This window comes from Melanostigma gelatinosum (genome assembly GCF_949748355.1).
Source record: "Melanostigma gelatinosum genome assembly, chromosome: 2".
Classification (NCBI taxonomy): domain Eukaryota; kingdom Metazoa; phylum Chordata; class Actinopteri; order Perciformes; family Zoarcidae; genus Melanostigma; species Melanostigma gelatinosum.
The window spans coordinates 28,375,625-28,403,195 of NC_136635.1; the positions used below are offsets into that span (position 1 = coordinate 28,375,625).

The 27,571-nt window shown below is 42.5% G+C and overlaps 1 protein-coding gene across 1 annotated transcript; it reads right to left on the reverse strand.

Annotated features, from left to right (window-relative positions):
* Nucleotides 1–747: 747 nt before the first annotated feature.
* On the reverse strand, nucleotides 748–26,909 carry smad3a (SMAD family member 3a). Its single transcript, XM_079293302.1, has 8 exons — nucleotides 26,534–26,909; nucleotides 8,449–8,642; nucleotides 7,962–8,096; nucleotides 7,537–7,665; nucleotides 6,502–6,714; nucleotides 6,237–6,374; nucleotides 4,864–5,008; nucleotides 748–3,082 (listed from the first exon to the last, which is right to left on the reverse strand). Exons 1-8 carry the CDS (start codon nucleotides 26,734–26,736, stop codon nucleotides 2,959–2,961), a joined length of 1,281 nt encoding a protein of 426 aa, XP_079149428.1. The 5' UTR covers nucleotides 26,737–26,909; the 3' UTR covers nucleotides 748–2,958.
* Between the last annotated feature and the right edge of the window lie 662 nt (nucleotides 26,910–27,571).

Here is a 27,571-nt window from a genome sequence, read left to right on the forward strand (position 1 = left end):
AGCAGGAGACTGTGGTGGAGACGTGATGTAAAGCTGACCGTGCAGAAGTTGCTGCTTCAGTACACGACTGCATTGTTTTCAGATGAATCCAGATTGGTGATATTTTAAAGGCGTGAACCAGTAGAATGAAATACCATTCGGCTTTTACTTCCTGCCACTTCAACGATTGATTTACTCATGCAGTCAAACTACTTGACTGCATGACTAGTCTACTTGACACACAAGTGTCGGGGTTTCTGAAATGCCTCGCAGGTTGTTCAGCCCTCTGTTTACCTTAAGGGCGTCAGAACAAAGCCCTGCATTCACATTCAGAGCCATGGCGTGCCTCTGTGACAGCAGACACGGTTATGTTCCGCGTGAGCTGGAAACGTAGAAATAAGAGAAGAGCCAAGAGAGTGTCTGCTTTGAGCCTGTAATTACGGTTTGTGTCTGCTTCCGAGGACAGCGCCAAATTATCCACCACAGACGAGGAAATCCCCGAATTACAGAAGAAAACAAGAGGCGCGTAAAACCTGGGACGTGTCCAGAGAGATCTTCAATAACTACATTTCAGTACACAACTAAAATAAAGTTAGTACGTTCTGATTCATAATGCTGAACTATTACCAACAAAGGACGGGAATAACGCTGACTGCTCCTGAAATACAGATGTGGTTTGCTTCGTACTCTGCTTCATTATCCCCACCAGATACAGACAGAAAGACAGAAAGATAAAAGCATCACATCAACTTTTTTTTTTTATAGGCAGAGAAAAATAATGGCTATACTTTTATACAAGACATTTAAAAAGACCAATTCAGAGCACAAATACATAAATCACAACTAATAACGATTACAGTGAACAGTTTAAACAAGGAGGAAAAAGCACAAGCGCTAGAACTTGAAGAGTGTATAAAAAACATTCCCTACTGGGTAATTACATTGAGGGCCGCTGCGTTCAAGGACACAAGAAGCTCTCGACAAAGCCGTCATGTCTCAGATTGGTAGATGCTACCGTCTCTGAAACAATCCCACATTATAGTCATAATTATTTAATAGAGATTAAAAATCAAACAACGCTAAAATCTTATGGCTTTGCTGTTCTCTCGAGTCTCTACAATGTTAAAGATTAGCACCACTGGGCTGGCATTAACATCAAAAGCTGGGTTAATGTAAATAAGTACTGTGAAAGGATTCTAAATATTGTCGGTGTTCACCCACTGTGTCTTTGTCTCGTGTTCTAGAGCCAGAAGGAAATCGATCCACTTCCACCACAGTGGGTGGCTGAAAGGAAACAGGATCAAAGCCGAGAGTACGCTTTTCCATTTCAGCAGAAAAGCTTTTCTCAACATTGTCTGTCCTCTCATTGTTCAGCCTTTTTTTGTTTTTTTGTTCTTTTGTTCCAAAACGCATCAACATTATAAAGGTTGACGGTCACATTGTAAGACGTGTTGTACGCCTCTATCCGTCGAAACACGTCACTTTGTAAAAAGCTGTGCTTTGTACTGAAACTGCCTCGTCTTCACAGGTAGAAAAATACACGGTTTGTATCCCCAGACACGCGAGCGGTGTTTTCTGCCGCGTCATGCAAAAACACGTCATCACCCTACTGTCCTAGAAAAATAATCGGTAGCAAAATAGACTGCCGCGTCTCGAGGGTCATGCGTCTGTTCTTTTCACTGGTTTCTGTACATAATTCAGCGGTTTTTCACGGTCTTGAGTGTGCAAAAAGTCAATATCAGTGATGGCTGAAAACAAGACCAATGTTATGGACTGCTGAGAGAGAAAATTAAAAAAGCAAAAGGCATCTTCCTGCTCTCTTTACACAGCCTTATATCACACACAAGTATTCCAACTACATTTTGTGTGCTCAATTAATAATTTAACTTAAAAGTCTGCTGAACAGTACAGTATGTGAGATGTTTTCAAGTCATAACACAATAGAAACGCTGCAAAAGTATTTTGCAAATTGGCAAAGCTTCCTGAAATCAATGCAGGATATATTTCATATAACCTTCTGGCAAGAACTATTGCAGCTGTGAACTGCAACCGCCATTGAATGTACTTTGCCGACATTGCTTTGCTAGAATATTAACATTTTTAAAAAGTGCATCATCCTCCTGATGACATTTGATGAATGCCAGTCTTTAAGTACTCGTAAGGGTTTTAAGAGTTGTAACTCCTGAAGGCTTCATTTGAATCTTGACTGATTTGTTGCTGTCTGAAACTCTAACCTGTAGTTAAACACTGTGCTTTTTGCCTTGTCGGGGTAACATGTGACAGTATGAGAAGCACGTGCTTGCACTAGACGTTAAGTGTGTTGCTTCACACAGTGTTTACAAAGGGTGGCTGAACATTCCCATGATAATATTCATTTTCAATCCATCTCACTGGGTCAAAACATTCCCTACTGGGTAATTACATTGAGGACATTTGTTAATGTCTTCATAATCAATCAAATTCCCAAATATAGAAACAAAGTCAAGTGAAATGCATTTAAAATGATCTTATACACGCTTTACAAAATTATTATTAATGCTTAAAAAAAAAAGTACGTTCATTTCTTTTATATTCACTGGAACATCTGTACAAACAAACAAAACGTAGAAATCATCAAAAATAAATGAAATTGAATCAAGAGGAAAGAAATGAGAATCTCTTAATTGAAAAAAATAAAACAAACTCCTCCCATTGCCTCAGCCTTTCTGGCACTACTTTGCCATCATAACAATTCTGGACAAAATGTTGAGATCATACTTACATGGTACTGCTTTAATGCACTTGTCCCCTTTCGCCACAAACAACATGTATATAAAAAGTGCTACTGACAGCTGGTGGGGAGGAAGGACTAAGTTACAGATCGAGGATTGGCTGAATGAGGGGGGGGGGGGGGGGGGGGGGGCTCGTCGTGTTTCCGTACTTGTGTAGCCGTGCCTGCATGCAGTCTGTGTGTTTTTAGTCACTGGGCGAAGGTTTCCCCTAAGAGACGCTGGAGCAGCGGATGCTGGGGGAGCCCATCTGTGTGAGCACCTTGTCGAGCCACTGCAGGGGGCCGTTCAGGTGCAGCTCGATCCAGCAGGGGGTGCTGGTCACCGTCTGACGCCTGGGAGAGACACAGGAGGAGGAAGCAGAAGCAGATGTTGAGCACACTGGGAGAGCCGTTTAGAGCAGAACGAGTGAACTTACAAAGTCAAACTATTCTACTGTCATTTTAGCCCCCTGTTCTCTTTTCTATTGGTGTTGTTCAGATCTATATTTCATGTCTACATTAAATGAGTTTTATGTTGGTTTATGTTCTAAATGCTTCATCGACATCGTGATGAATGCAGCTGAGCCAGAATAAATGCGATGACCTGAGCCAAAACTACAGTTTCAATAATTTGAAATTTTAAAAAGTAATTTATGGGTATCATACTGAAACTGAAAATATGAAGTTTTGTTTCATAAACACGCGTTGCCTTTGTTCTATTATACCTCTGAAAAACCTTGGATGTACAAAGTGATGATACGGTTTCTCCACCTACGCGTCTTTTCTTTTCTTCATGAGAAATAAAAAGTTAAGAGGCAACACAAACAACCATTTTCCAGACGTTCAACCTCTTGATCTCCACATCCTTTGGCACGCTCCGATTCCCTACCGGCTTTATGCAAAACCACTTACTGCGCTCACAACATAATGTATGAGCGCAAGTGGAGTTAAGTGACAGCTCTCATACCTAAAGGCACTGGCATCGGCTCCAGAAAACACTTCAGACGCTGTGTTACAAAATGTACTTTATAATTACTTTACAAAAAAAGAAGAAGAAGAAGAAGAAGAGGGATTAGATTTCCAAAAGTGTTCCTCAACCCGTCATTTCTGCCTCTGTGCTCTGCCATTGACTTGTTTCAATGGCATTTCTTTCGGTTACAAGTGATGAACCTAAAGCCCATGTTTTAAGGCGGCTAGAATGAGGCAAGTAAATAAAACAACTAACACCATAATCTCTCAGTAGACGCCAAGAACAACAGCAGGCAAAATGTTTCCTGTACGTCGTTATACATCTAATTTATGCGTTGGCAAGCCAGATGAACAGAGGCACTTGCCAGCTGTGTGGTTTGCCTCTGGTTTACATGGTTTGGTTCATGAGTGCTGGCAATAACGCTCCCGACTGATTAAATCAGGTGTAACAATCATAGTTTTTGCACGATTTTTCATCCATCTTTATACCCGTCTGTTCATTCTCTGTTGTCAGAACAGTTAAAAGAGACAAAAGAGTTTAAAAAAAAAACAGCCAGCATGGGAAAAGACAGCGAGTGGGGTGTGGGTGGAGGCCTGGCTGCTCCAGTAACCTGAATCCTGTTTTTAACCGTCTCCACATGTCTTCATTCGGTCTGGACGGGACGCTCACAGCTCTAAGGTTTCCCCATTTGAGGAAACCTCCTGCACAGAGCCAACATTCAGCCAATCACCAGCTCCTCCTTCCCTACTATCAGTGAGTCAGACCGTATGGAAAACAGGGAGGGGATGGAAAAGGGAAAGTCTGACATCTCTTCTTCTTTTTTTTGACACGGCACATGCATGTCTGTTTAAAAATAGTCTGCCGTGCAGACCGGGGCGTGTTTCTATTGATGAGGACTCGGCGACGTCATCCACCAGATTCACCAGAGTGTGAGCAGATGCCTGCGAGCGCGGGGGCGGCCGGATTGTGGGATGTGATTCACAGCCCGTTTGTTTGTATCGTCTGTGTTTACATAAGGGCTGGTTAAGGACTTGATCGCTGCACAACCGCGCTTCTAATTTTGCTGACAAGTTGGTTGTGGGTTTTACCAGCTGTTAAGCAGTTCAGCTCTGCAGCGGTTGAGGTTTAGGGAGTGAGTGAGGGGTTGTCTGTGACAGAAGCTTACCTGTACTCTGCCCCCCAGCCCTTGACAAAGCTCATTCGGATGGTGCACATCCTGGTGAGTTGGTAGACGGCCTCAAACCCCTGGTTGACTGACTGGGCCAGCAGGGCGGCAAACTCCTGGTTGTTGAAGATCTTCAGGTTACATCCTGGAGGGAAACAACCGGCACACGACCAAAAGTCAGACCACAACAACAACGGGTCACAATCACTTTGGTTTCACTCTGTTTAGACATGTGGACTCGGGAGGGTTTGGCTTTCAGGGGAAGTTGTTATTTGAAGCTTTTTGTGGCTCTGGAGGGAGCTGAAACCTGATAAAGTACCTCAGGTGATGTCACAGTGCATCATGGGTAATAGAGGCACCAGGTTTTGAAAGAAAGCATGGAATAAAAAGGACATTTCTGGTCCTGCTGAATCGATTCTGATATATATATATATGTTTTTTTTAACCGTTAATCATGTGTTGAACAATGCTACAGGAGTACAATGCTAGATCAGTTTGGCATTCCTTTAAACATGGGTGGAAACTGTAGATGAACGTTACGGTAATAAGATAAGTCTGAAAGTTACAAAGCTCTTTTCTGGAATCTCCCTAGAACCAGCTGATTCATACGGTTTAATACTTCAACACTGATTTTACTTTCATCTCACTGGAAGGTGAGACTTTCACTGCAGTGATGTTAATCAGTTCACAATATATACATTTCATTTCTCTGTGAATGTGAACTTGTGCAGTGAATCTGACAGCAGTCACTTCTGACTTGTGTTGTGTTGAAAGTGGAACAAGGTTTAACCCAATAAGACTGCGGTCATGACCTTTATGTGGAACCAACATGGAGCACTGCCGCGACATTTAAGAAAAGAGGGTTACAAGACAACAAAACCACCATGATGGAAAACTTGTAACACTCCTCACACTTTTACAAATGATGTGGTCAAAAGTAAACAGACCATTGAGGAGCAGAAGAACCTTTACACGAAACAGATTTCACTTCCGCCAAAGAGGACATTCCTGGACTGGTGGTGAAGGAAAGTGATGGGTTGGATGTGATACAGCCACAGTAAGTCCGTTCTGAATCATCCATTTTAAAGAATAAACTTTACTGAGATTAATCCTAATTTAGCGATCAAAACAGGTCCTCCACTGTTGTCAGTTTTGCCCCAAATATTGAAAGAGCTCAAAATTCTGGTGGTAGAAAGTCGCTGACAAACGCACATTGTGGTCTCCAGATGGGACAACACAACTTCATACTGGACGTTTTTTTATGAACACAACTGGAAAAGGTGTCTGTCAGTTTGACACACACACACACACACACACACACACACACACACACACACACACACACACACACACACACACACACACACACACACCTGGAGGGATCTTGCAGACGGTGGCAGGGTGCCAGCCGTAGCGTTGGTTACAGTTGGGGCTCTGTACAAAGATGGCGCTGTCGCTGAGACACTCGGCAAACACTTCTCCTCCGATGTAATACAGCCGCACGCCACGGCCTTGAAGTAAACAGACAGGACAAACTCCTCAGGTGAAATGCCTCAATAAAAAATTAGCATTAATTACAAAAGGCAGAGTAAAATCAACAGAAACGGAGCATCATATGCGCAGTAAATGGAGTCCTACCAATATGTCTGCGTGTTAACTCCACAGCGGCGTTGCGGTTGACGTTGGACAACAGGCCCAGACAGAAGCGCTCCGAGTTGGAGGGGTCCGTGAAGCCGTCGACTGTCAGCGAGGGCTGTGAGGCGTGGAAGGTCTCTCCTACTCGCTGGTTCAACTCGTAGTAGGAAATAGAGCACCAGAAGGCCGGCTCGCAGTACGTCACTGGCTGAAGGTCTGATGGAGAAAGACACAGTCAAACAGACAGAGAGACCAGTGCATGGAGTGCAACACTGTACATAGTAGGGTGGGTGTTAATAGACGGAAATGTGCAGATCAATAGGAAATTCAAAGCTTGAACTAATACAGGAGGAAACAAACGGGTAACAGGAGACGGGAGTCAAGTTTAAGAGGATAAGAGAGGATGCAACCAGAGGAATAATGGTCTAAAAACAGAATAGAAGGGGAGAAAATGGGCTGAGGTGAATGTAGAGGGGGCAGACAAACACAACCAACGAAAACAGTCTGCGCTTGTGTCACAAAATGTCAAACCCATACGCCGTTTCCCAGAAGCCTTTACCAGACAAAATGTGGAAACGCAACCCTCACTGGTGGGACGCTGGAGCCACAAGGATCAAATTACAGGCTTAGCCTTAGTAACTTCAACTGGTTCTGGTAATTTGTTCTTTTTCCCACCTCGACATGGCCACTCTCTAACAACCTCAGCATTTATCCTTGGCTTTGACGACAAGAACAGAGCCAAGAATGAAACCGGTGTGATTTTGTGATTTCATCAGAGGCTTTGCAGCCAAGCCCCCTGGCCTATTTCCATCCTGGTGGAATAAACATAGGATGTTGTCATTGAAGTTGGTCGGGGCTGAATGGTGTCTTGGCTTGTTCAACGGGGAAGACAAAGGCTCCTTTCATCACCTGGTTTCCTCTTACACAACTGGAGTGAAATCAAACGGAGAATTCCCTCTGGGGAGTTACGCTTCTGAAACATTTGTCTGTAAGGGAAGCCAGACAGACAGAAAAGTACACGCACACATACACACACACCTAAGTTGTTGGTATGTGTTGGTGAAACGGGGTTAGGCGACAGGCTTGGGGAGCTTGTGTCCATGCTGTGGGTCATCTGGTGATCGCTGGTCTCTCCATCCTCACTGAGGTAGCCGGGTGGCGGCGTTTCTGCACGCAGAAAAACACACGCAACATAAAGACACACACACGCACAAGTTGCTGACAAAAGAGGCTCGTAAGTGGTCAAATTATGAACAAAAGAGCAGGTGAACCAATAGGATCCTCTCTGTGGGTAAGCCACAATCAAAGATCCAAACTGTCTGAACAACTACTGGTCCAAAAAAAAAAAAATCAAATTTTTTAGCAAAGAACGTTGAGTATTAAAGTGATGCAATGCCCGATCCACACTCCTGTATAATGTTCTAACAGCTGAGTGCGAGTCATGTTCGGCAGCATGCTGGTACCTGGTATGTAGTTGCTCTGGGGCTCAATGCCAGCAGGGAAGTTGGTGTTTTCTGGGATTGAATGGCTGTAGTCATCCAGAGGTGGGAACTCGCTGGGGATTTCTGTGTGTCTGGGCACCAGCACTGGTGGGAGTACTGTATAATGCACACAAAGACACACACACCAAGCAGTTCCTTAGAAGATAGCAAAAGTGATTGGTTTTATGTCTGGGTAATACGAATGAATATCTAATGCAAAGCAATTAAACAACTAAATTATAAAATGATGCAATAAAACAATAAACTAGCACAAAGATAAGCTGTCGATAAACAGTGTGTCTTAGAATAAAGCCAGATCATTGCACAGAAAAGAAAAGATAAATAAATCTGAACAAAGTGTCAAACACCATCCTTTAAATTCTTGGATAAAACTCATGTTAGAATGATGAAACTATCAGTGTGATGGAATCTGAAGAATCAGAGATCAGCGCGCTCCAGGCTCCCGTACCTGGCGTCTCCACTCTCTGGTAGTGGTACGGGTTGACACACACTTCATCCTTCTTCGTGTGGAAGGCGTACTCGCACAGCTCCACCGCCCGCAGCTCGTGGTGGGACTGCAGGTCGGGCCAGCGCCACAGACGGCAGTAGATGACGTGAGGCAAACCTTTTCTGTGGGAGACTTGCAGACGGCCATCCAGAGACCTGCAGAGAGGAGGAAGCAGCAGAGGCTGGTCAATGACCTGAAACACTTTGCTTGACATACTGATTTATGTCTACGTTTATCATCATCAAGGTTATGACAAATTTACAAATTATGATACGCGACTTTGACTAGTTATTGAGCCGTCTTCCGTATCTCCTTTGTGAACTTTTGCCCAATAAAAAACGAAATATTGTTCTCTATCTTAACTTGTATTCTAAGGACTTCAACATGTATTGGTAGTCTCATTTTAAAGATGTTTTGAACAGTCAGCGATGTGGTAATGGTCTCAGGCGGTTGAGCTTTGGCACCTCTTTGTTGATTGGTCGTTACAGCCTGTGGCTTCAGCATAAACATGTGTTGATTAAAACTGACACCCGACAAAGGTCCATGACCAAAATGTAAAAATAAACTCACCTGTATGAGAATAAAACCTTTTCTTTCACAGTGTAGTATAATGAATATATTTATTAATAAAGGATATAACGCTGATCTTCATATTAGATTCTGTTGTAGATATTGTTGTTGTCGGGGCTCTTCCACTGACGAAGGTCCCAGCTGTGTGCACGCTGCTTATGAGGTCATGTCTAATAATAAACAACCGGCAGTGACATTTCAGGATGCATAAACAGGAATTCCATTGTGCTGATGATTTAGGCTGCTGGATAGTCATGAGCGGTAGTTTGACTCTGCAGATTGTCATAATGGGGATGTAGCCTGTAATCTCTGAGCACAATGACCCGAAAACACACTGATCATCTTATGCAAGAGGCAACGACCACATATGGCCCCTGTGTCTCTGTCTCGCCCACTCACTCTCACACACAAATACAGAGGAAGGGTCAACGGCATAAGCTAAAGCCCTTTAGAAGGACAAATGTCAGTCTCCAAATAAACACAAGGACGTGTACCGTTAAACCACCGAAAGCTCAGCGCTGCCCCATCTGGGTCAGCCATTGTACATCCAGCAAGCAGAGAATAGTGTTTGAATTTTTCATGGCAAAAGCTTTCATTCATTGTCTCCGTACTTGAAAAATGGGCTGGAAAGTATGCGTGTGTGTGTGTGTGTTGCATTGTATTGTGCGGCCTGTTAAAAAGTCATTTTTCAGAGTGATCCACAGCAACATCATGGAGGTTGTCACTGCTGACACATCAAAAAAAAGGGAAGTGAGCAACATAATAATATTACAAATAATAGATCTATCATGTCATGCAAAATGGCTAAGGATGTCTCATGATAACACAGCGTCTGATCACAGACCTCCCAGACTTCAGGCTTTTGAAATCAAGGACAGACGGCGCTTGGCCCACGACTCTGCTTTAGATCTTAGTGTTGAGAGAAAACATTCAACAACACTGAGAGATCTGGCTGCTCCCACAAGTATACGTGGATACTTACACAGAGTAGACAAATAAAAAGGAACACCTCGGGTTATTGCGCGATTAAGTTAAACAGCCGTCTTTGTAAAGCTGATACTGATGATCGTGTCAACATGTTTAAAGTTGTAGTGTAATATTTTGTGAGGTATTTTGTGAGGTTGTACATTTGGCAGATGTTCCTCTTTTCTACTTCAGTTTCCCTGTGTTTGGCGTAGGCCTGTTCTGTCATGATTTATTGCTGCCGTTTCCCTTTACCACATTCATTGCATCATTTATTTTAAGTTTGTGAGAGAGAGTACCTCTGTAAATCGCCTCAAAAGTCACTTAAACATGATTTAAAGCGAATTGATGTTTAACTGACGGACTTAATTTGCAACCTTGTTTTAGGGTTGGAAAAAAATAAAAGACATAAAGACAGTTCGTAGCTTACACGAACAACGGCAGCTACAAAAGTGAATCATGAGAAATTGTCCAAAAGTCGTGATGACGGGAGGGCAACACATGAAATGCATTTTGAGAAGAGGAACAGTGATCACGTGCCGACACCCACGACAAACTGAAAGGAACAAGATATTCAACTAATAAGAGCACAGACTGTGAAAAATAACCAGAACGTGGGAATGATACTAATGCAGCGTTACTGTGGTTCTACTGTACGGTAGGAGATCTGATAAGTGCTCAGATGTGTGTTTGACATGCTGATCTGATGTCAGTGGTATGTGTGTGTTTGGTGGGGCTAGACTCTGCGTGGGCTGAGACAGGCGAGCACAAGCGGCAGAGCATTACTGGCCATTTGGTGTCCGACATTACTCCTTCTCTTTGTGAAGCCCCCTTCCACTCAGTGTTTTTAATTAAAGAAAGGGCGCACAGTAAAGGTATGTCGCTCTAATAAGTTCAACGGCTGAACTGCACACAATGCAGCACAAAAGACTCACTCAAGCAGACACGATGAATATGACTTCATACAGCAGTAGCAGGGACTAGGACCAATATCACCAGATGCTTAGGCAGAACCCCCCCCCCCCCCCCCCTCTCTTCTTGTAAACAAATGTGTTTCCTGTTCAGTGCATTTCCTTCCTCATAAAACATCTTCAATATTTGGAATTGTGAATTAGGGCTGCGACGAATGATTATCCAGTGATGATCATTAGCGATGAATCTGCCGTTTATTTTCTCAATTAATCGTTGAGTTCATGAAATGGCAATAAATATCAATCACAATTTCAGAGAGTCCACCTCATCAAGTGTCTTCAAAAACACAAATATAATCCAATTTACTATTGTGGAAGCAAATAGTCAGATTTGAGACCCTGAAACCACCAAATGTATGATTGAAAAACAAATTGATTCATCAATTATCAAAATAGTTGCATTCATTTCATGTTGATTCACTAATAAACTAATCTTTGCAGCTCTTTTGTAAATTGTTAACATCCATGTGTGTAGGTGTCCGTACCCGCACACACACACACACGTATGCTATAGACATGCAATACATTGCTCCATAGCTCTACTTCAAAAAGGTACCTGGCTTATACCGTACTATTCACACACCACAGCAGTTTACTCTCATGTGTAGTAGTTTTATTAAATGTAAACAATAGCATCAGTCAAAACACAGTCCACATGAAACACACAGACAGATCCAAAGACACATGACTATGACCCTAAATTCCCTGCTGGGTGGACATGGGGGGGGGGGGATCTCAAGGCTTCAGAGAATCCAGGTCACCAGTTATCAACCGTCAGCTCCAGAAACTGGTCAACACAGATCCCAGCAGACTAATCTCGTTAAGTCACAACTCAGATGAAGACTTTTGGGACGCTGATGTCGGAGCTTTATTTTGTTTTGGTTAAGATGAGATCGATTTTGCAATATTGACTTTGTGTAAAATGATATGAATGCATCAATAATTTCTCGTTTATTAGGCCAACACCCAGAGGCCAGAACAAGGGAATGTTGTGAGAAATACATTTTAAAATGAATCAATTATTTTTCAAAAATGATTGACAATTATCATTCTGTTGACACATAGATATAATAATAGATCAATTGATGAACCTTTTCACTAGTTAATACAAACAAAAAATGTAACATTTACTGTAGGAGTAAACAATATAACTCAATAAACCAAAAACAAACTCAAAATCACTCTCCACTTCTCTGTCCTGCATTGATTTCTATTTTCTATGTCAGCTTGTTAAAACATGCTGGACGTGTCTCTGTCAACAGGGAGCCACAGTGAAATGGATGTCCAAAAAAAGAAAAGGGACAAATTGGTGTGGATTTTTTTTTGCCACAGGGGAAATTGTGTCAACATCATTGTGTTTCATGACCCGGAGCAGAGGCTGAACCCGACCTTTATGCCCAACCAGCTCTGTTTATGTGAATGGTAGGGATGGCAATCTGTGCGTATACACACACACACACACATACGCACACGTATGAGCGAGAATGAGATAAAATAACTGTACTTCTGAGGGATTCACACATTCAGTAATCATCTTTGTTAAGGTGGTGTTTGAATGGAAAAGAGGGAGGAGACGTAGATGTGACTGATTGTGAAGTGAGTAGAAGATACACACATTTTAGGAGTGAGTGAGTGAGTGAGTGTGTGTGTTTGGCTGACTCATAAAACCGACTCAGACAGAGCAGATTGAGCTTCACTGAGCTCGGGAGGGGGGGGGGGGGGGGGGGGGTCAAAACAAACACTCTGAGGCATACCCAGTGACACAAACATACACACTGCGTGCGTGTGTGTGTGTGTGTGTTCAGGCTGGCGAAGGTCCAAGCAGTGATGAACAAACACACACACCCAGACCTTTTGACGTGGACTTTTTACAACTTTGCCAAGCTTCTAACTCAAGTGAAAGTCTAAGCTCACCATCAAGATGCCAGCAAACACTGTGAGGACCGAAACGCCTTTTAGAATTGTCTCCAGTGTTGGTCCTGAGGCTGCTGAACTCTCATGTTTCATCCAAACATTAAAAGACATTATTTTGGTTGTTTTAAATGCCTGCAAGAGCGTGTAAACATCAGGACCTCCAGTCCCAATCTGTCCTATGAGAGCACAGAGGGGGGGGAGGACAAAGTGGATGAAGGATAAAGAAAGGAGGGTGCTGCTGCACAATAGGGCTGGCAGACTGTCTCAACAGCTCAGGGCAGCTCTGAGTGTCTGTGATTGGGCCCCTAAACCCTGCCCCCCCCCCCCTTCCATCTCCTCCGTCTGTCCCGACCGCCCTGCCTCCGTCCAAGCACTGAGTGAAGGGTGAGGGTGGGGGCGTGAGGCTGAAATGGCCTTTGTGCCTTTCATAAAGTCTGTGGCCGGTCTGTCGAGCCATGACCAACAGGGCTGCAGTCCAATGACATGCAGCAGAGGGCCGCCGTCTTCCAATAACAACACGTGAAGAGCACCAAATCATCCACCAATTCTGGAGACGGGGCTGCAATAAAGGTTCGGTTTTGAACACCTGTCTCATACAACAATGAATGCATTATGGACCACTGTACTGGTACGACTGTTGTCACAGGTTAATCTCTTGTTGTGCCACCATTCAAAGAATCTGCAAACAGAGTTAATCACATTACATAATCATAGGAATAAAAAGAGTTTCAGTTCTCTCTACAAGCTCTCTTTCTCTCCCGCTTGAGTTCGTTGGAGGGAGGGGTTCATTTGCTATTTAAACAACAATAACTTTAAAGTCCAGACTGAGGACAGATGTGAACCTACCCTGTTGGTCTGAATGACCATGTTTTCAGACCAAAAACAAGCAGGCATTAATACAAGGGGCAGCTTTTGGGGGGGGGGGGGGTGTTGTTTTAGATACCCTGAGATAATTAAATCAATTAAGAGTAACCTCCATTAGTTTTAAAGCCTAAACGACAACAACCCTGCCCAGTGGTTTAACAAAAGTATGATGATTTATGAAAGTTATTAAGACGACAATCGTTGACGATAAATGATGCTTTTCTGGGTAATTCAGATGCAAAAAATCTAATATTCCAAGAATTTATTTTTTCTTGTATTAACAAAAGCAGAAATATTGACGGGCTGAATAGAAATGTTTACCATCTTGTTATGGGAAAATATGTCATGGTCTTATGCTTTAGGATTGAAGAATGTAAGTCTTTAAAAGTGCAGGCACAAAACCTATTTGAGTAGATGATTCTATCAGTTTTGCATCCAGGTGTTTTGTTATCTGTTATCTTGTTATCTGTTCTCCTGTGCATTGTTTCTGTCTTCAAAGACAGCGACACACAGAGGTCTAGATTACGGTACTTCCTGATGAGCATCAGCTGAAGAGCATGACCCTCTGTATGTATATGTGATGTGTGATGGTAAAACAGGCTTATTCAGAATCTGTATTTCTTGTATCTGAACTCTTTGATTAGGTCACAGTGACCCAATCAAAGGAAGCAGTATAAAGGTCCATGTATCTGACTATGTTGTCAGAGCACCTCTAACAGATGACGGCGATGTGTCTGTGAGACTGTGCTCTCTTTGCTTGCAAGACATGCATCTGACTGTGTTATTCAGAGCACCTCCTGCAGATGACGTGATGTGTCTGTGGGACAGTGTTCTCTTTGCTTGCAAGCAAATAAATTGACTATTACAACCTTGATCATTCATCCAGACTCTGTTTCATTTGACATTGATTTGATAACACTTTGACACTCTTCTCCCGACTTTTCATAGAAATATTCCACAACAATTTGGCGTTGTCGGCAGGATTCGCTGTCTGTCTGTCAGAGCTCCAGAGGGACTGACCGGGGGAGAGGCCTCTCCCGGGAATCCACAACTGTGGTTTCCTGTCTTATACCTCATTGGCCGAGAGAGAGAGAACCGGCGGACCTGAGGGAGTTTCTGGTTGACGGCACGCGAATCCAACGAAAAAGAATTAATTTCTACAATATCGGGTAAGAAAGTTAAAATTCCAATTGTAAAAGTAATGGTAAAATTATACTAAGGTCATATGATTTAACAGACACAGATGAATGGTCAAGTAGTCATTTTTTATTTTTTATTATTTGGGTAACAATTGTTTTTGACGTTCGTGGTTTCGTTTTACGAATGTGGTTCATGTAAACTCCCTTTTTCATTTTCTGGCATATCACTATTTGCACGCTTTTACGTAGAAGACAGGATTGTGTTATACGGTGATCGTAGACACAGATCGCTTGACTACAGATATAGGTTTGTTGTAAGACCGTTGTTATGCGCTAAATACGTGAATTCTACTAAAGCAATTGATAGAATAAGATTCGTGCGCCAATACGTGAATTCTATACTGATAGAATAAGATCGTGATAAATAACTAACGTGAACTTCAAATAACATTTGAAATAAGAATCGTGGTTTTCCACAACATAACGTGAGTTTCAAATAGGTTTGAAATAAGAATCGTGGTTTTCCAACATAACGTGAGTTTCAAACGAGGTTTTTTGCAAAAAGTTTTCCTTCGAGAGAATAAACATACGCTGTATGGTGACGACTGTACTGTAAAGGTAACGTTAACGTATCCACGCCTGAAAGATGGGTGGAAAAAGTAGTAAAAGCACAGAGCCCTCGGGCCCAATAATTGATATGATGCGACAGAAATATGGAAACTGGTGTTTAGAATGCCTCACGTACTGGTCAAGGGAGTTTGGTTTTCCTGAAAACGGCTGATTGAGCGCCGCTAAGCTCAAAATGTTAAGAGGGGATTTAGAAGGAAATTGAAACAGATTAAATGTACGAAGAAAGACCGAGTCAAAGACTTGGAAATAAAAAGGTGAAGCAGATACAAATAAGTTGATGTCCAAGAGGAATGCAGGGGGACACACACACACACACACACAGACACACACAGAGGCACGCACACACAGAAACACAGAGATCTAAGAATTGTATCTCTGCATGAGACAACGTCTAACATTTACTGCTGAACTTTCGGCAGCTGTTTTGTTTTGTTTGTTTTGTTCATTTTTAGTCCTTGGTCCTGATCTGGGGATTCCGCTTCCTGCTGTATGCTCCCCAGCCACAAACAACTTGAACGACACCCACCACTCAACACGTCGAGGATGAAGAAGACGAACGAGACTCGTCAAAATCTACAGAAGGCTTTCCGCCATCCATAAACCTGGAGAACATCACACAAGAGAGTTGTGTGACATGCAGCATGCTGAACATGAGGATCAGTTCAACAACGGACAACAGAGAAGTTTCGTCAGCACAGATGCAAGCATGCCCAGCTGATAATGTATCAGGGCATGAGAGGAAGCTGAAAGAGGCTTTGAGACTTTGACACACACCAACTGAAGACTTTGTGTGCCATAAATGTGGCAGCTTGAACATTGAGGAACAGATGCTCACGCTCCATGAACAAGGAGTGGTGGGAGGGCTCGACAATCAGCCATCAGGGGGGTGCAGCAGGGACCGGAGTGAGACCAGAGCTGGACCAACGACGTGCACACAAATACAACACAGAGGTTTGTAAAGGGGGAGGATTCCACATGTTTCCACATGTTTCCACATGGTACAAGCCCAGGACTGGTGTGAAGGACATGTCTGACTGGCAGCAAGTCAGACTCAATTCACTGACTTCAGCAATATAGAGGATCCTGGTAATGTACAGTAACAAAGATGAAGAGCCCCTCTCGACACGTGTTTATGCCAACAAACACAAGAAGAGGAGAACGCACAACAAAGATGAAGAGCAACCACGACCAGCGCAACAACACGACTTTTGACTCAGACAATGACAACTCAACGACGCATAACTGTACCAGACGCACCGCAGTAAAAAAAAAAAAACTTGAAACATGATCTCTCAGCTATTCACCAAACAGCTGACTATGTATTGTCATGTGGCAACTAACGACCAACAACTTGACCTGTTTCCTATTACTGACTATGCGGACGACTTTGACAGCGACACTGATTCCTTTGATGATTTTGATGTGCATGTCTAAAAGACAGATTTCTGTCTTTTTATTCTTTTGTGTTAATTGAATTATATTGCCTGCTACATTTATGGGATCTTTTATCTCACAAGAACTGTTTTTCTTCAGATATTTCAAGTGATGTATTTTCAAATCATACTTTTTGGGTAATACTTCTGTTGTTATTGAAATGTCCTTATAACATATTTTTACTATATTGTGTGATTACTATGTAATCAAAGAGTGGAATGTTATGGGAAAATATGTCATCGTCTTATGCTTTAGGATTGACGAATGTAAGTCTTTAAAAGTGCAGGCACAAAACCTATTTGAGTAGATGATTCTATCAGTTTTGCATCCAGGTGTTTTGTTATCTGTTATCTTGTTATCTGTTCTCCTGTGCATTGTTTCTGTCTTCAAAGACAGCGACACACAGAGGTCTAGATTACGGTACTTCCTGATGAGCATCAGCTGAAGAGCATGACCCTCTGTATGTATATGTGATGTGTGATGGTAAAACAGGCTTATTCAGAATCTGTATTTCTTGTATCTGAACTCTTTGATTAGGTCACAGTGACCCAATCAAAGGAAGCAGTATAAAGGTCCATGTATCTGACTATGTTGTCAGAGCACCTCTAACAGATGACGGCGATGTGTCTGTGAGACTGTGCTCTCTTTGCTTGCAAGACATGCATCTGACTGTGTTATTCAGAGCACCTCCTGCAGATGACGTGATGTGTCTGTGGGACAGTGTTCTCTTTGCTTGCAAGCAAATAAATTGACTATTACAACCTTGATCATTCATCCAGACTCTGTTTCATTTGACATTGATTTGATAACACTTTGACACTCTTCTCCCGACTTTTCATAGAAATATTCCACAACAATCTTACTTTATTTATCGTCGTATTATCCAACCATATTACTCTCCAAATATGAGCATTTGCAGCTTTTATGTCTCATGTGACATTAAACTGAATATCTTTGAGGTTCTGGACAAAAACAAGACATTTTATAAATCAAGAGATTAATTGAGAAGACAATAAACAGACTAATCAACAATGAAAATAACCATTTGTTTCCGTCCCAGAAATAAGTCCTTGTTGTTTGACAATGATGGATAGAGGGTAAAACCTTAGACTTCAGCTGGATCTTTCACATGGACATCTTTCTTGTTTAGATTTTTTGTTTTACACAAATATTTTATAATTGCAGGGCAGCAGCCATCAACTTGATCACAAAAGAAAAATGCTCAAAGTGCAAAAGTCTTGGCTTGTGAGCACATTCCAGCAGTGGTGCAACTCACACAGAGGAACGTCTCTCTCGCACACGCACACGCACACGCACACAACTCTCTCTGGAATAGCCATCAGACTTCTCTTTTCCTTACAGAAGAAGAAAGGGGGGGGGGGGGGTGAAGGAAGAGAACCTAGAATAGAGTGTGAGAGGAAAGCCAGTGTGACTGTAGCCCACAGGTGATATCACAGGGCTGGAGCGTGTGAAATAAGAAACCAGCAGACAGACCACAAAAAACACAGTCTGGACTCAAAGGACCGGGACACGACAGAGGACTGGGAACCATTAGTTGTACTGCGAATACTCAATGAGCTGAGCAGCAGCAAAATGATGAATGACTGAAAATATTCCACATGCAAGTCATCAATAATGTCTTCTCCACAGTCCGGTTTAAGTTGTTTCCCCAGAGTGTAGGCTTGTTCATTCTGTTAAGCAGATAACTCCATCTGGATACAATATCCCACAAAGTGACATTTTGCAGTATGTTTGAGAATGTGTGGTTTGATGAAGAGCTTCAATTTAAGTTTTTGATATTATAGTTTATTAAAGTAGCCTACACATTTTGGCACATTTTGTTATTTTAAATGACTTTTCCATCATTGATAATAAACCATTGATTACTTTTGGAGCCTTGAGATTGAGTGTTGATTGATTGTTGATTGATGATCTGAAAATAGGCAGAAATAATTGAACTGTGTGGCTAACGGTTAAAGAAAATTAATAAAAAGGCAAGTGTGGCATATGCAAAGAAAACATTCAGTACTGAAAATATGAAGAGAAAAGTACACTACTGTTGACCGATGAGCAAAAAATAAGTTTTCTCCATTCTTACCAAATTATTTTTGGGGACGAGCATAAAATATTATTTCAACGCAAGACATTAGAGGATATTTGTCATCCATCTATCCATTTTCTGTAGTCTGGAGTCTATCCCAACATGCACTGGGAGTGAGGTAGAGTACACCCAAGACAAGGACTGGGTAGCCGATAGGAATTACTTGAAAAATCTATATTTTTGTATGCTACATTTTAAAAGTTAAATGCATCAATCAGGAAAAATGAAGAGGCTCGATAAACAATTTTGTTTTGATGCTGAAGCAACATGTCGTGCAGCCCTACTTTAAATGGAATTTAAATCAGGAACTATCTGATCAATGAATAAGTAAACAAGATGACTTGACCTGAACAATTCCACTACTGGCCTAACACACACAGAACACATTCACGTCTCACAATTTTGAGTCTGCAATTACTTGCATGTTTCTGGACTGGCCAACAAAAGCAGTCCGGCAAAATAAAGTAAGTTAAGTCATCACCAACGCTTCAACCTAGACCTGGCATGTTGGGAGAATACATAGGGAGCAATATTTGAATCATGAAGTACATTACAAGCTCAAAATAATACACAAATCCTGACAGAGGAGGTCCCTCAGGTCACATTCTTGGTTTGGGTCCACGGCCCCTTGTGTTGCTATATTGGGTGCTCTTGACAGTAAAGTTTCTGGTTCTTTTGCTTGCGATGAAGGGGCGCTCCCATCTGAAGAGCAGATTCAGGGACGAATGTTGCAGACAACTTAATAGCATGAATTATCTTTCTGTATTTAAAAAAAACTTCCACTTGTACTTGTACAAAAGTAATCGTCCCTCCTTTTAAACCCCCTGCTCCTTCACGTTTCCCACACAGATCCAGCTGTAGTCCAGCACCCTGCAGCAGCGGTGGTGGCCAGAGGAGCACAAAGACAGGCTTGTTGTCTGGGGAACGCGTCTGTGTCTGTGTGTGTGTGTGTGCGTGTGTCTCTGTGTTTCTTCGCTGTGCACGTGCACTCCCCCGCAGATCGTAAGAAGGCCAAGTCGAGGCAGAGCTGTCTCTCTAACCCTCTCCACCCCCGGAGCAAGCCCAAAACCAAACAGCCGCCGACGCCCTCCTCCAAACCCCGGGAGGCAGGGAGAGCATTCCTCTGAGCTGACTAACCACACACACACACACACACACATGTACACACACACACACGTACACACAGACGACACGCATGATGACATACAATCAGTAAGCGGCCTGAACGCTGTCTTCTCGAAATAAATACTGACTTTTAAGTTTAAACTACACTACAGTTCAATTAAAACCAAATAACTGTTTCATATCTTATCTTTTATGTGTTCATTTTGGAATAAAAAATATGAAATGAAAATATTCACTTAAAGATCAGAAATACCAGCTATAAAAATGTCATCGCAATATTATGATACTATACACTTCATAAAACAGTAAACCACACAGCAGGTGAAGTCACTGAGCTTTTGTGGTTAAAACTCTTTGATGACAACGAGGTGAACACCAAAATACAGGTACTGTAGTCCCCCCCCCCCCCCCCACCCCCCCACCCCCCCACACACAATCCACTTTCTGTCAAGCAGATCAAACAATGACAGGAATCCTGAACCCAACTTCTCACCATCATTAGAGCAGCCAACCACACGCAGACAGACATCACACATAAACTCTCTGTGACCCGTCCTGTATCGCGTCCCTGTCCAACAATGCTGTCTCGGATGACTCAGGTGTGATACTTGACATGTAAGATACCCAATGGAGTCAGAGAGAGAGCGAGAGAGCGAGGGAGCGACAGAGAGAGAGAGAGAAAAAGGAGGCGGTAGACTTTTGAGCACACTGAAATATGATGCAGATTAAGGTGAGAGAAAACAGCATGCGGTCCACAAGGATCTCCCAGATACGAAGCTGTATTAATTCTTAAGGCGTCAGTTCAAGTGCTTTGATGTCATTTTTCAGATAATCTAATTGTGATTGTTATTTTATATTAAATATATTATATTCATCAAATATATTCAGTAAGATATTTTTCAAAGATTGGCAGTGTTTCGTGTTGCTAAATAATGTAGAGCTGCAGCACTGATCTTTTGAGCAATCGACAGAAGTAGAAGAAAAACACTTTTAATGATCAATCAATCCTCTCAAGTCATTTTTCAGAAATGTGTTGGCTATTGTTATTGGGAATTGAAAATCTTTCAGGACTTTTCTTTGGATAAAATATGACATTTGTGAGATCATCTTGAACTGTAGGAAATTGTGCTGTGCCCTTGTCACTGTTTTCTGATGATTTATAGACTACACAATTATTGAATCTAATATAATCAGAATAAAATGTATAGGACTGTGTACGCTGTATGCTGGCTGTTAACTGCTGTGAAGAGAGGTGGACCGACATGTTATCATAACAGTGTTTACCATCAGCTGTATAACATTTACAAAAAACTTAAATCCACTGCGTTCCAAATCTGTGTTGCTTGAAGTTAAATATCTGAGAGTGAATCATCATCACTCTGTCTTTGACTTCTCATCAACAAAAAAAAAAAGAAGCAAAGTTGTTGTTTTAGCATTTCACTGGCGACATCATTCTACCAACTTTGACCACAGTCGGAAACAAAAGCATGTGTCAAATATGACACAACAACTTGTTCAAAAGACATGATGGCAAAATAAAGAAAAAATAGCATGAGCTCACACAATTGAAACAACACGCACTGACGTGTGCCGTGTTAACGTCAGGATGTGTAGGACAGTGGTGCAGTATGTATGTGCGGCATTCAAGCAGGTGACGATGAAGCAAAGCAAGTATACACAATATCTTCTGGACATAGTAGCTGCAGTGTGTGCATTGTCGTCTGTCATCCAGACACACAGAGACACACTTCTTCTGATGCTGGACGGCTGTCTAGAAGGAAAACAAACCAGTTCTCTCTCAGCTATTAGCGCGTTTCTTTCTCTGCATGCCAACCACCGCAACCGCAGTCTTCCTCCGATAAGCTTGAGAATCCAATACGCTGCCTCTTGCCAAATATTCTGTCTCCTTCTCTTCCTTCAGCTTTCTAGTTTTACATTTCTCTTTCAAAATTCGGATCCTCTCCAACTTCTCATCTCTGTCCCTTTCACTCTTCATGTCCCGTCTTCTGCTGCCTATAATGCATGTCATCCTCCTCCCTCATTAAATCACACTCCCCCACTATGATGACAGGCTCTCCCCTGCAGCACCAGACAGACACAACACTGGGAATTCCAACTCCTCTTCGTCCTTCCGTATTTCCCTTTACATGCTGTCCCTCACTTAGCGCCCCGACAGCATGAATCTGGCTAATAAACACTTGTACTGTACGATGGCGTCAACTTATCAACTAGGACTGGGAAGAGACGGCATGATACCAGAGTCACTAATGACGACAAAGAGATTCTTTCAATAACTTCCTTGAAATTAAAACAGATTTTCCACAAAATAGTCTAAAACTGGCACAATTTTGATTTAGAAATCCCTATTTGATCCAAGAACACAGATAACAAATCTTGATTCGCAATGGTGACCACAGGTTTCTATAATTCAATGATTTACACAAGACACTCCTCCGGGCTCTGCGAAAAGACAAAACACACAACACACGCCTTGAATCATCTGTAATATACCACCAGTGATCTCCCACTAAACTGCGATTGGAATCCTACATCGGCTTCTGCTGTGAAAGCTCCAATGTAAACTTATTCTCCCTAAATCCCTGTTCGACACAGAGCCTTCAACATGCATGTGTTTATCTTTCTGTTAAGAATGATTGTTTGGCTTCCATACATAGTTCTCTGTTCAAACACGACCGGACTGCTACGGACAGGTTTTTATGTAATAATTTGCATTCGGCTCAAAGACTCGTCGACGCAAGAAGCTATTGAGAGACTGCTGACCAACTGGTTCCTCCTAAATTCAACGTCGGACAAATTTCTATCCATCGTTACAAAAGTAGTTAAGCTTGTAAAGGTCTCTCCTCAGTCACATCTGCCGCTTTATCGACAACAACTTTGAGAATCCATTGTTGAAGTAATTCATTAAACAAAACAGACTAAATAAAGGCGTCACTTTAGGCTATGCGGGACATCAAATGTTATTCCAAAAAAAGTTACAAATCACCTTTGCAAAGTGTTGGTTCGGGCTGAGGGAAGGTCATGGTTTCATAACGCATTGGTTTATCTGAAGGAAACACTGTGGTTTGGGTTACAATAAGTACTTCTTTAACGTTACGGGATCTTCAACATCTTAGTTAAGGTCAGGGCCATCGCTAAATTAACCAACAATGACAATGGGTAGAAAACAGGAACCAAACAGCCTCTTGTGTCAAAGTCTTGTGTTTTGTCGACCAATCGGACTTCCTCCCTCAACCCCAAACTTATAACCATAACCACCAAACTTATAACCACCTGAGATATTTACCAATCCATAACTGGAACAGACGGGGCTTCTGCTAATAAATGCACGAGAGCCTCCTTAAGCAACAGAAGTTAAGTCATTCGTTAGTCATCTTTTCACGTTCAAACAGTGCAGGCTCCCACACGACACATCCACCATCGCAAACTGGGAGACTTTCATCGCTTGACGCATTTTACACACCGATGTTTGTGACTAACCCACGTTTACAGCTCATAGGAAGAAAGGATTTAAAAAGAGAGCGGGAGGGAGGGAGGGTAGGTCAGCACCACAATGCCACAATTGCTTGTTGTTGAGTGACTAAGGCTTGAACTTGGACAGGAGCCCGAGCATTCACTTTGCTTACTGCTCCTAAAAGAAAATGGGAAAACAACTCATTGTGAAAACCACAGCGAGTAAAGCAGTAGCCGTGCCCAAATGATAGGCGAAGTCCAGTCTTCGTTTCCGGATTCAACTGGGAATTTAAATCAAAGTGACTGAGTTTTTTTATGGGATGCAGGCTGTATCTCCAGGGTAAACATGCTGGGACATATACACACACACACACCGCCCACGTTAACCACCCGCACCCAAAAATAACGGTTTATGGACCAAAATCACCAAGTTGTGACACCATGGTTTCTAACCAGAGACAGTCACGGTATTGTAAATGCCGTCTAGCATTTAAAATCTGATAGATGGCTTTCCCAAATCTTCTAAACATCTCATTTCTACCACTTGGCAAGGCAAGTCTGACAGACAAAACTTACAGGAAAGAGCTGCTTTGGACAAAACTTGTAAACATCCTTAACTTTGTTTGACACAACTGGAAGAAGACATTAAGCCTTGAGATTTAAAAAAAAAAAAAAAAAAAAGAAATCAGCTTCTGGCATCTGGCCCTCTAAGATATCTCGATCAGCTGTGATGAGCAAAACACCCGTTTTACCCCTTATTTAATAACCCTGCCTTAAAGTCCCCCAACAGATACTTGATCTGCTAATCCACCAGCTGACGCCTGGCTCAACCAATGCACAGCGCCTGCTTCCATCAGCATCACGGCTGACCGTCATCAAGAGGGGTAGCAATGAGCCTCATTAGGGAGTACATGTGTCAGAGAGATAGGAGCTGACCTCCGCATGGACAGGCCTGGACACGCAGGCAGCTGCTGTCAGCCAGCCAGCACGTAGGGGAATTAATAGAAACAGCAGCTCTCCAGGGACAGTGTTAGCCCACACCGACAACCAGCCCTGATCTGGGGTCATCTTAATGCACTCCCTCCCTCTTCCCCTCTGTATTAGTGGTGGGAAATATAAAACCTGGATCATGACAAACATTATTTAACTTTCCGGGTAGGCTTAACTCCGAAAGCTGGCCCGGGCCTGTGCAAGCCGTGATATGCACACTTGTGGCAATAAAGAATGTGGGAGTGCCCAGAGTAGGGCTCAAGTTCCATCTGACACACAGTGTGCTATTTAATCTAAATTGCCCACATATGCAAGTGAGGTTTTGTGGACACATTCAAAAGTTTGAGATCTTTATTTTGTCACTTACAACGTGCAAAGAAATGGTGTATATACTTAAATCACACTCTACACTCGGTTGCCAGTTTATGAGTCACATCTAACTGAAAGTAATGCAACCCTACTTTTATAAAAAGGTTATAATGCTATCGTTATTGTTGAAACTTTTAAGGATGGGTATTGATTCCACTTTGTTATCATGTGGAGACCGTAGATTGTTGCGCTGTTTTGAGGCCTTTTCTATAAATTAGATGACAATCATTTAGGGATGCAGCCAACGATTGTTTTCATTGCCGATTCACCTGACAATCATACTTCCCTGATTAATTGACTAATTGTTTGGTCGGGACGTCAGATAATTGTTAAAAATGCCTTTTACGCACAGTCCACACCTTCCAATGTATTCTAATGTCCAAAACCACAAGATATGTATTTGTATAACAAAGTAAAACATCAAAAGCTCACATTTAATAAGCTAGCACCAGCGAGTGTTTGGCATTGAAGAAAATGACTTAAACTATCCACTGATTATCAAAATATTTCATTAATTTTCTGTTGATTTACTGATTAATCACTGCAGCTGTACCCTCTCTGATGTACTTGTACATGAGGTGGATACTATTTAGCTGGGAGTGCTGGTACACGAGTGTATGTAACAGATGCGGTCCTGTTATATCTTCAAAGGCAGTTGCATGTGTTGGAATGTGTTAAGTCAGACACAACCTTTAATTCCACATTACTCCTGCTAATATGACGTTTAGGAACTCAGATAAGTCAAACTCAGACTATTGGCAGACATGATTTGTGTGTACAAACAGCACCTCACAGGCAGCCTGCAGCAGCCTTTGTAGAAAAGAGACTGCTTCTAACTGAACTGAATGCCACTAATGACGAGCAGCAATTTGACATTGAATGCCAGCGTTTATTACACGAATACGACGCTGTTTCGATAGACAAGTGGCTGTATAGACGCATTGAAAAGGAGACACAAGAGCCCAGCTCCACAGAGCCGCCTACGCACCAACACAAGCCCACACCGCCAGAAAGTGTCCCAGATTAAGGCCAAGTTATATAACTTGAACTCCATTAGTGCTTTTTGAATTGCATGTGCGCTGCTGGCTACTCAATGCACACATTGCATCCTCTTTATTCAACAACGTGACGCCAGTAAAAACGTCAATTCCATCGCAATAAACTGCAAAGACAAGAGAAAACGTTTCAGTTGACTTAAAGTAAAGTGTTCATGTGATGGCACGTCAGCTGGGTGAACTGACAAGATTATTGTGTCGCTTTCTGTGACCTCGTTAAGTATGAACTCACACGAGCCACCGTTTTGCTACATAAGTATCTACATATACAGAAATAGCTACATGTTTGACGCGAGACAGGAAGTGGACATGTCAAAGGTGTCTGTGACGTACGGTTAAGGTTGTCATACATGTGTACGTTAAGGTGAGCGTGCTACGGGTAGCTAAAGACTGCGTTAACGATGTAAGGTTGATTACACGTCAACACTGCAGCGCTCCGACTCTCCTTACCTCGGTATGGTGATGCATTTGGTGTTGATATTCTGGGTGGTGATGGCTTTCTCCAGCTCGTCCAGTTGTCCCGTCTTCTTCAGCTTCTTTACGAGACTTTTCACCGCCTTTTCGCACCATTTCTCCTCCTGGCCGTTCTGCTCTCCCTTCTTCCAGCCCAAAAGTCTTTTTACAATGGGGGGAGTGAAAGGTAAAATTGACATCTTGAGTTCAGTTTAAGTCCTTCCAGTGTCGAGAAAGTCCAGGCGAACAACCGCTCTTCAAAACGGTGCAACTCAGCGGAGGTGAAAGCGTTGCTTGGCTGAAGATAAAGTGTTGTTGTTCATTAGTCGCCACACCGATGCATCCCGGAGTTAAACGCTCGTTTTAGCGCACTCTGTCTGGCTCCGAGCTCAGCGGTGAACTGTGCGCCGGTAGTCTGTTGCACTGTAGATTTAGTGCTACTCCGCCAGGAAAGCTAGTTCCGTCTGCTCCGCTTCAACCCGGAACTGTTTTTAAATACACCCAACACGAGTTACACGCGAACTACGTCTTTAAACTCGAACAAGGTCCAAAACGATGACGCAGAAGTACTTTATTGGTGTTTTATTTCTGCTCTAACCTCCGATCCAGCAAAAGTTTTGTTGAGTTCAGAGTCATCCGCGGTGCTGGGTCCCCTTACTGAAGTCTGCAAGAAGTCTGCATCAAATGCAAATGCGGGAGCTGCTGCTGAGAGTCATCGTTCAGGCTTCAGGCTGCACAGCGGACCTGCGAGAGGCCAGTTCGAGCAGCTGGCCAAATGTGTTGCGCTGATATTGCACAATCCCTGCCTCCACTGCTGTTGCTTGTGATGAATTAGCATGTTTGCTGAGTCTAAATACGCTGTCACGATCACACACATGCACAGATCATTTGATATAGTTGTCCAACAGTGAGCAAAAAAGTGAATTGCATGTGACTGCAATTTGGATGAAATTAAGTAATTGCTCTCCTGGTGTTGGATAGGATGCAGAGGCGCTACAAGTTGTGTACACATCCACTGACAGAAAAAATGCTTTG

Bases quoted from the DNA above. Each gene is read 5' to 3' on its own strand.
- smad3a (XM_079293302.1), bottom strand. From the start codon at position 26,736: ATGTCAATTTTACCTTTCACTCCCCCCATTGTAAAAAGACTTTTGGGC. The intron at 7,666-7,961 runs GTACCAGCATGC...TTCTGCGTGCAG, and splicing joins CCAGAGCAACTACATACCAG to AAACGCCGCCACCCGGCTAC. The intron at 6,375-6,501 runs GTAGGACTCCAT...GTTTACTTCAAG, and splicing joins GTTAACACGCAGACATATTG to GCCGTGGCGTGCGGCTGTAT.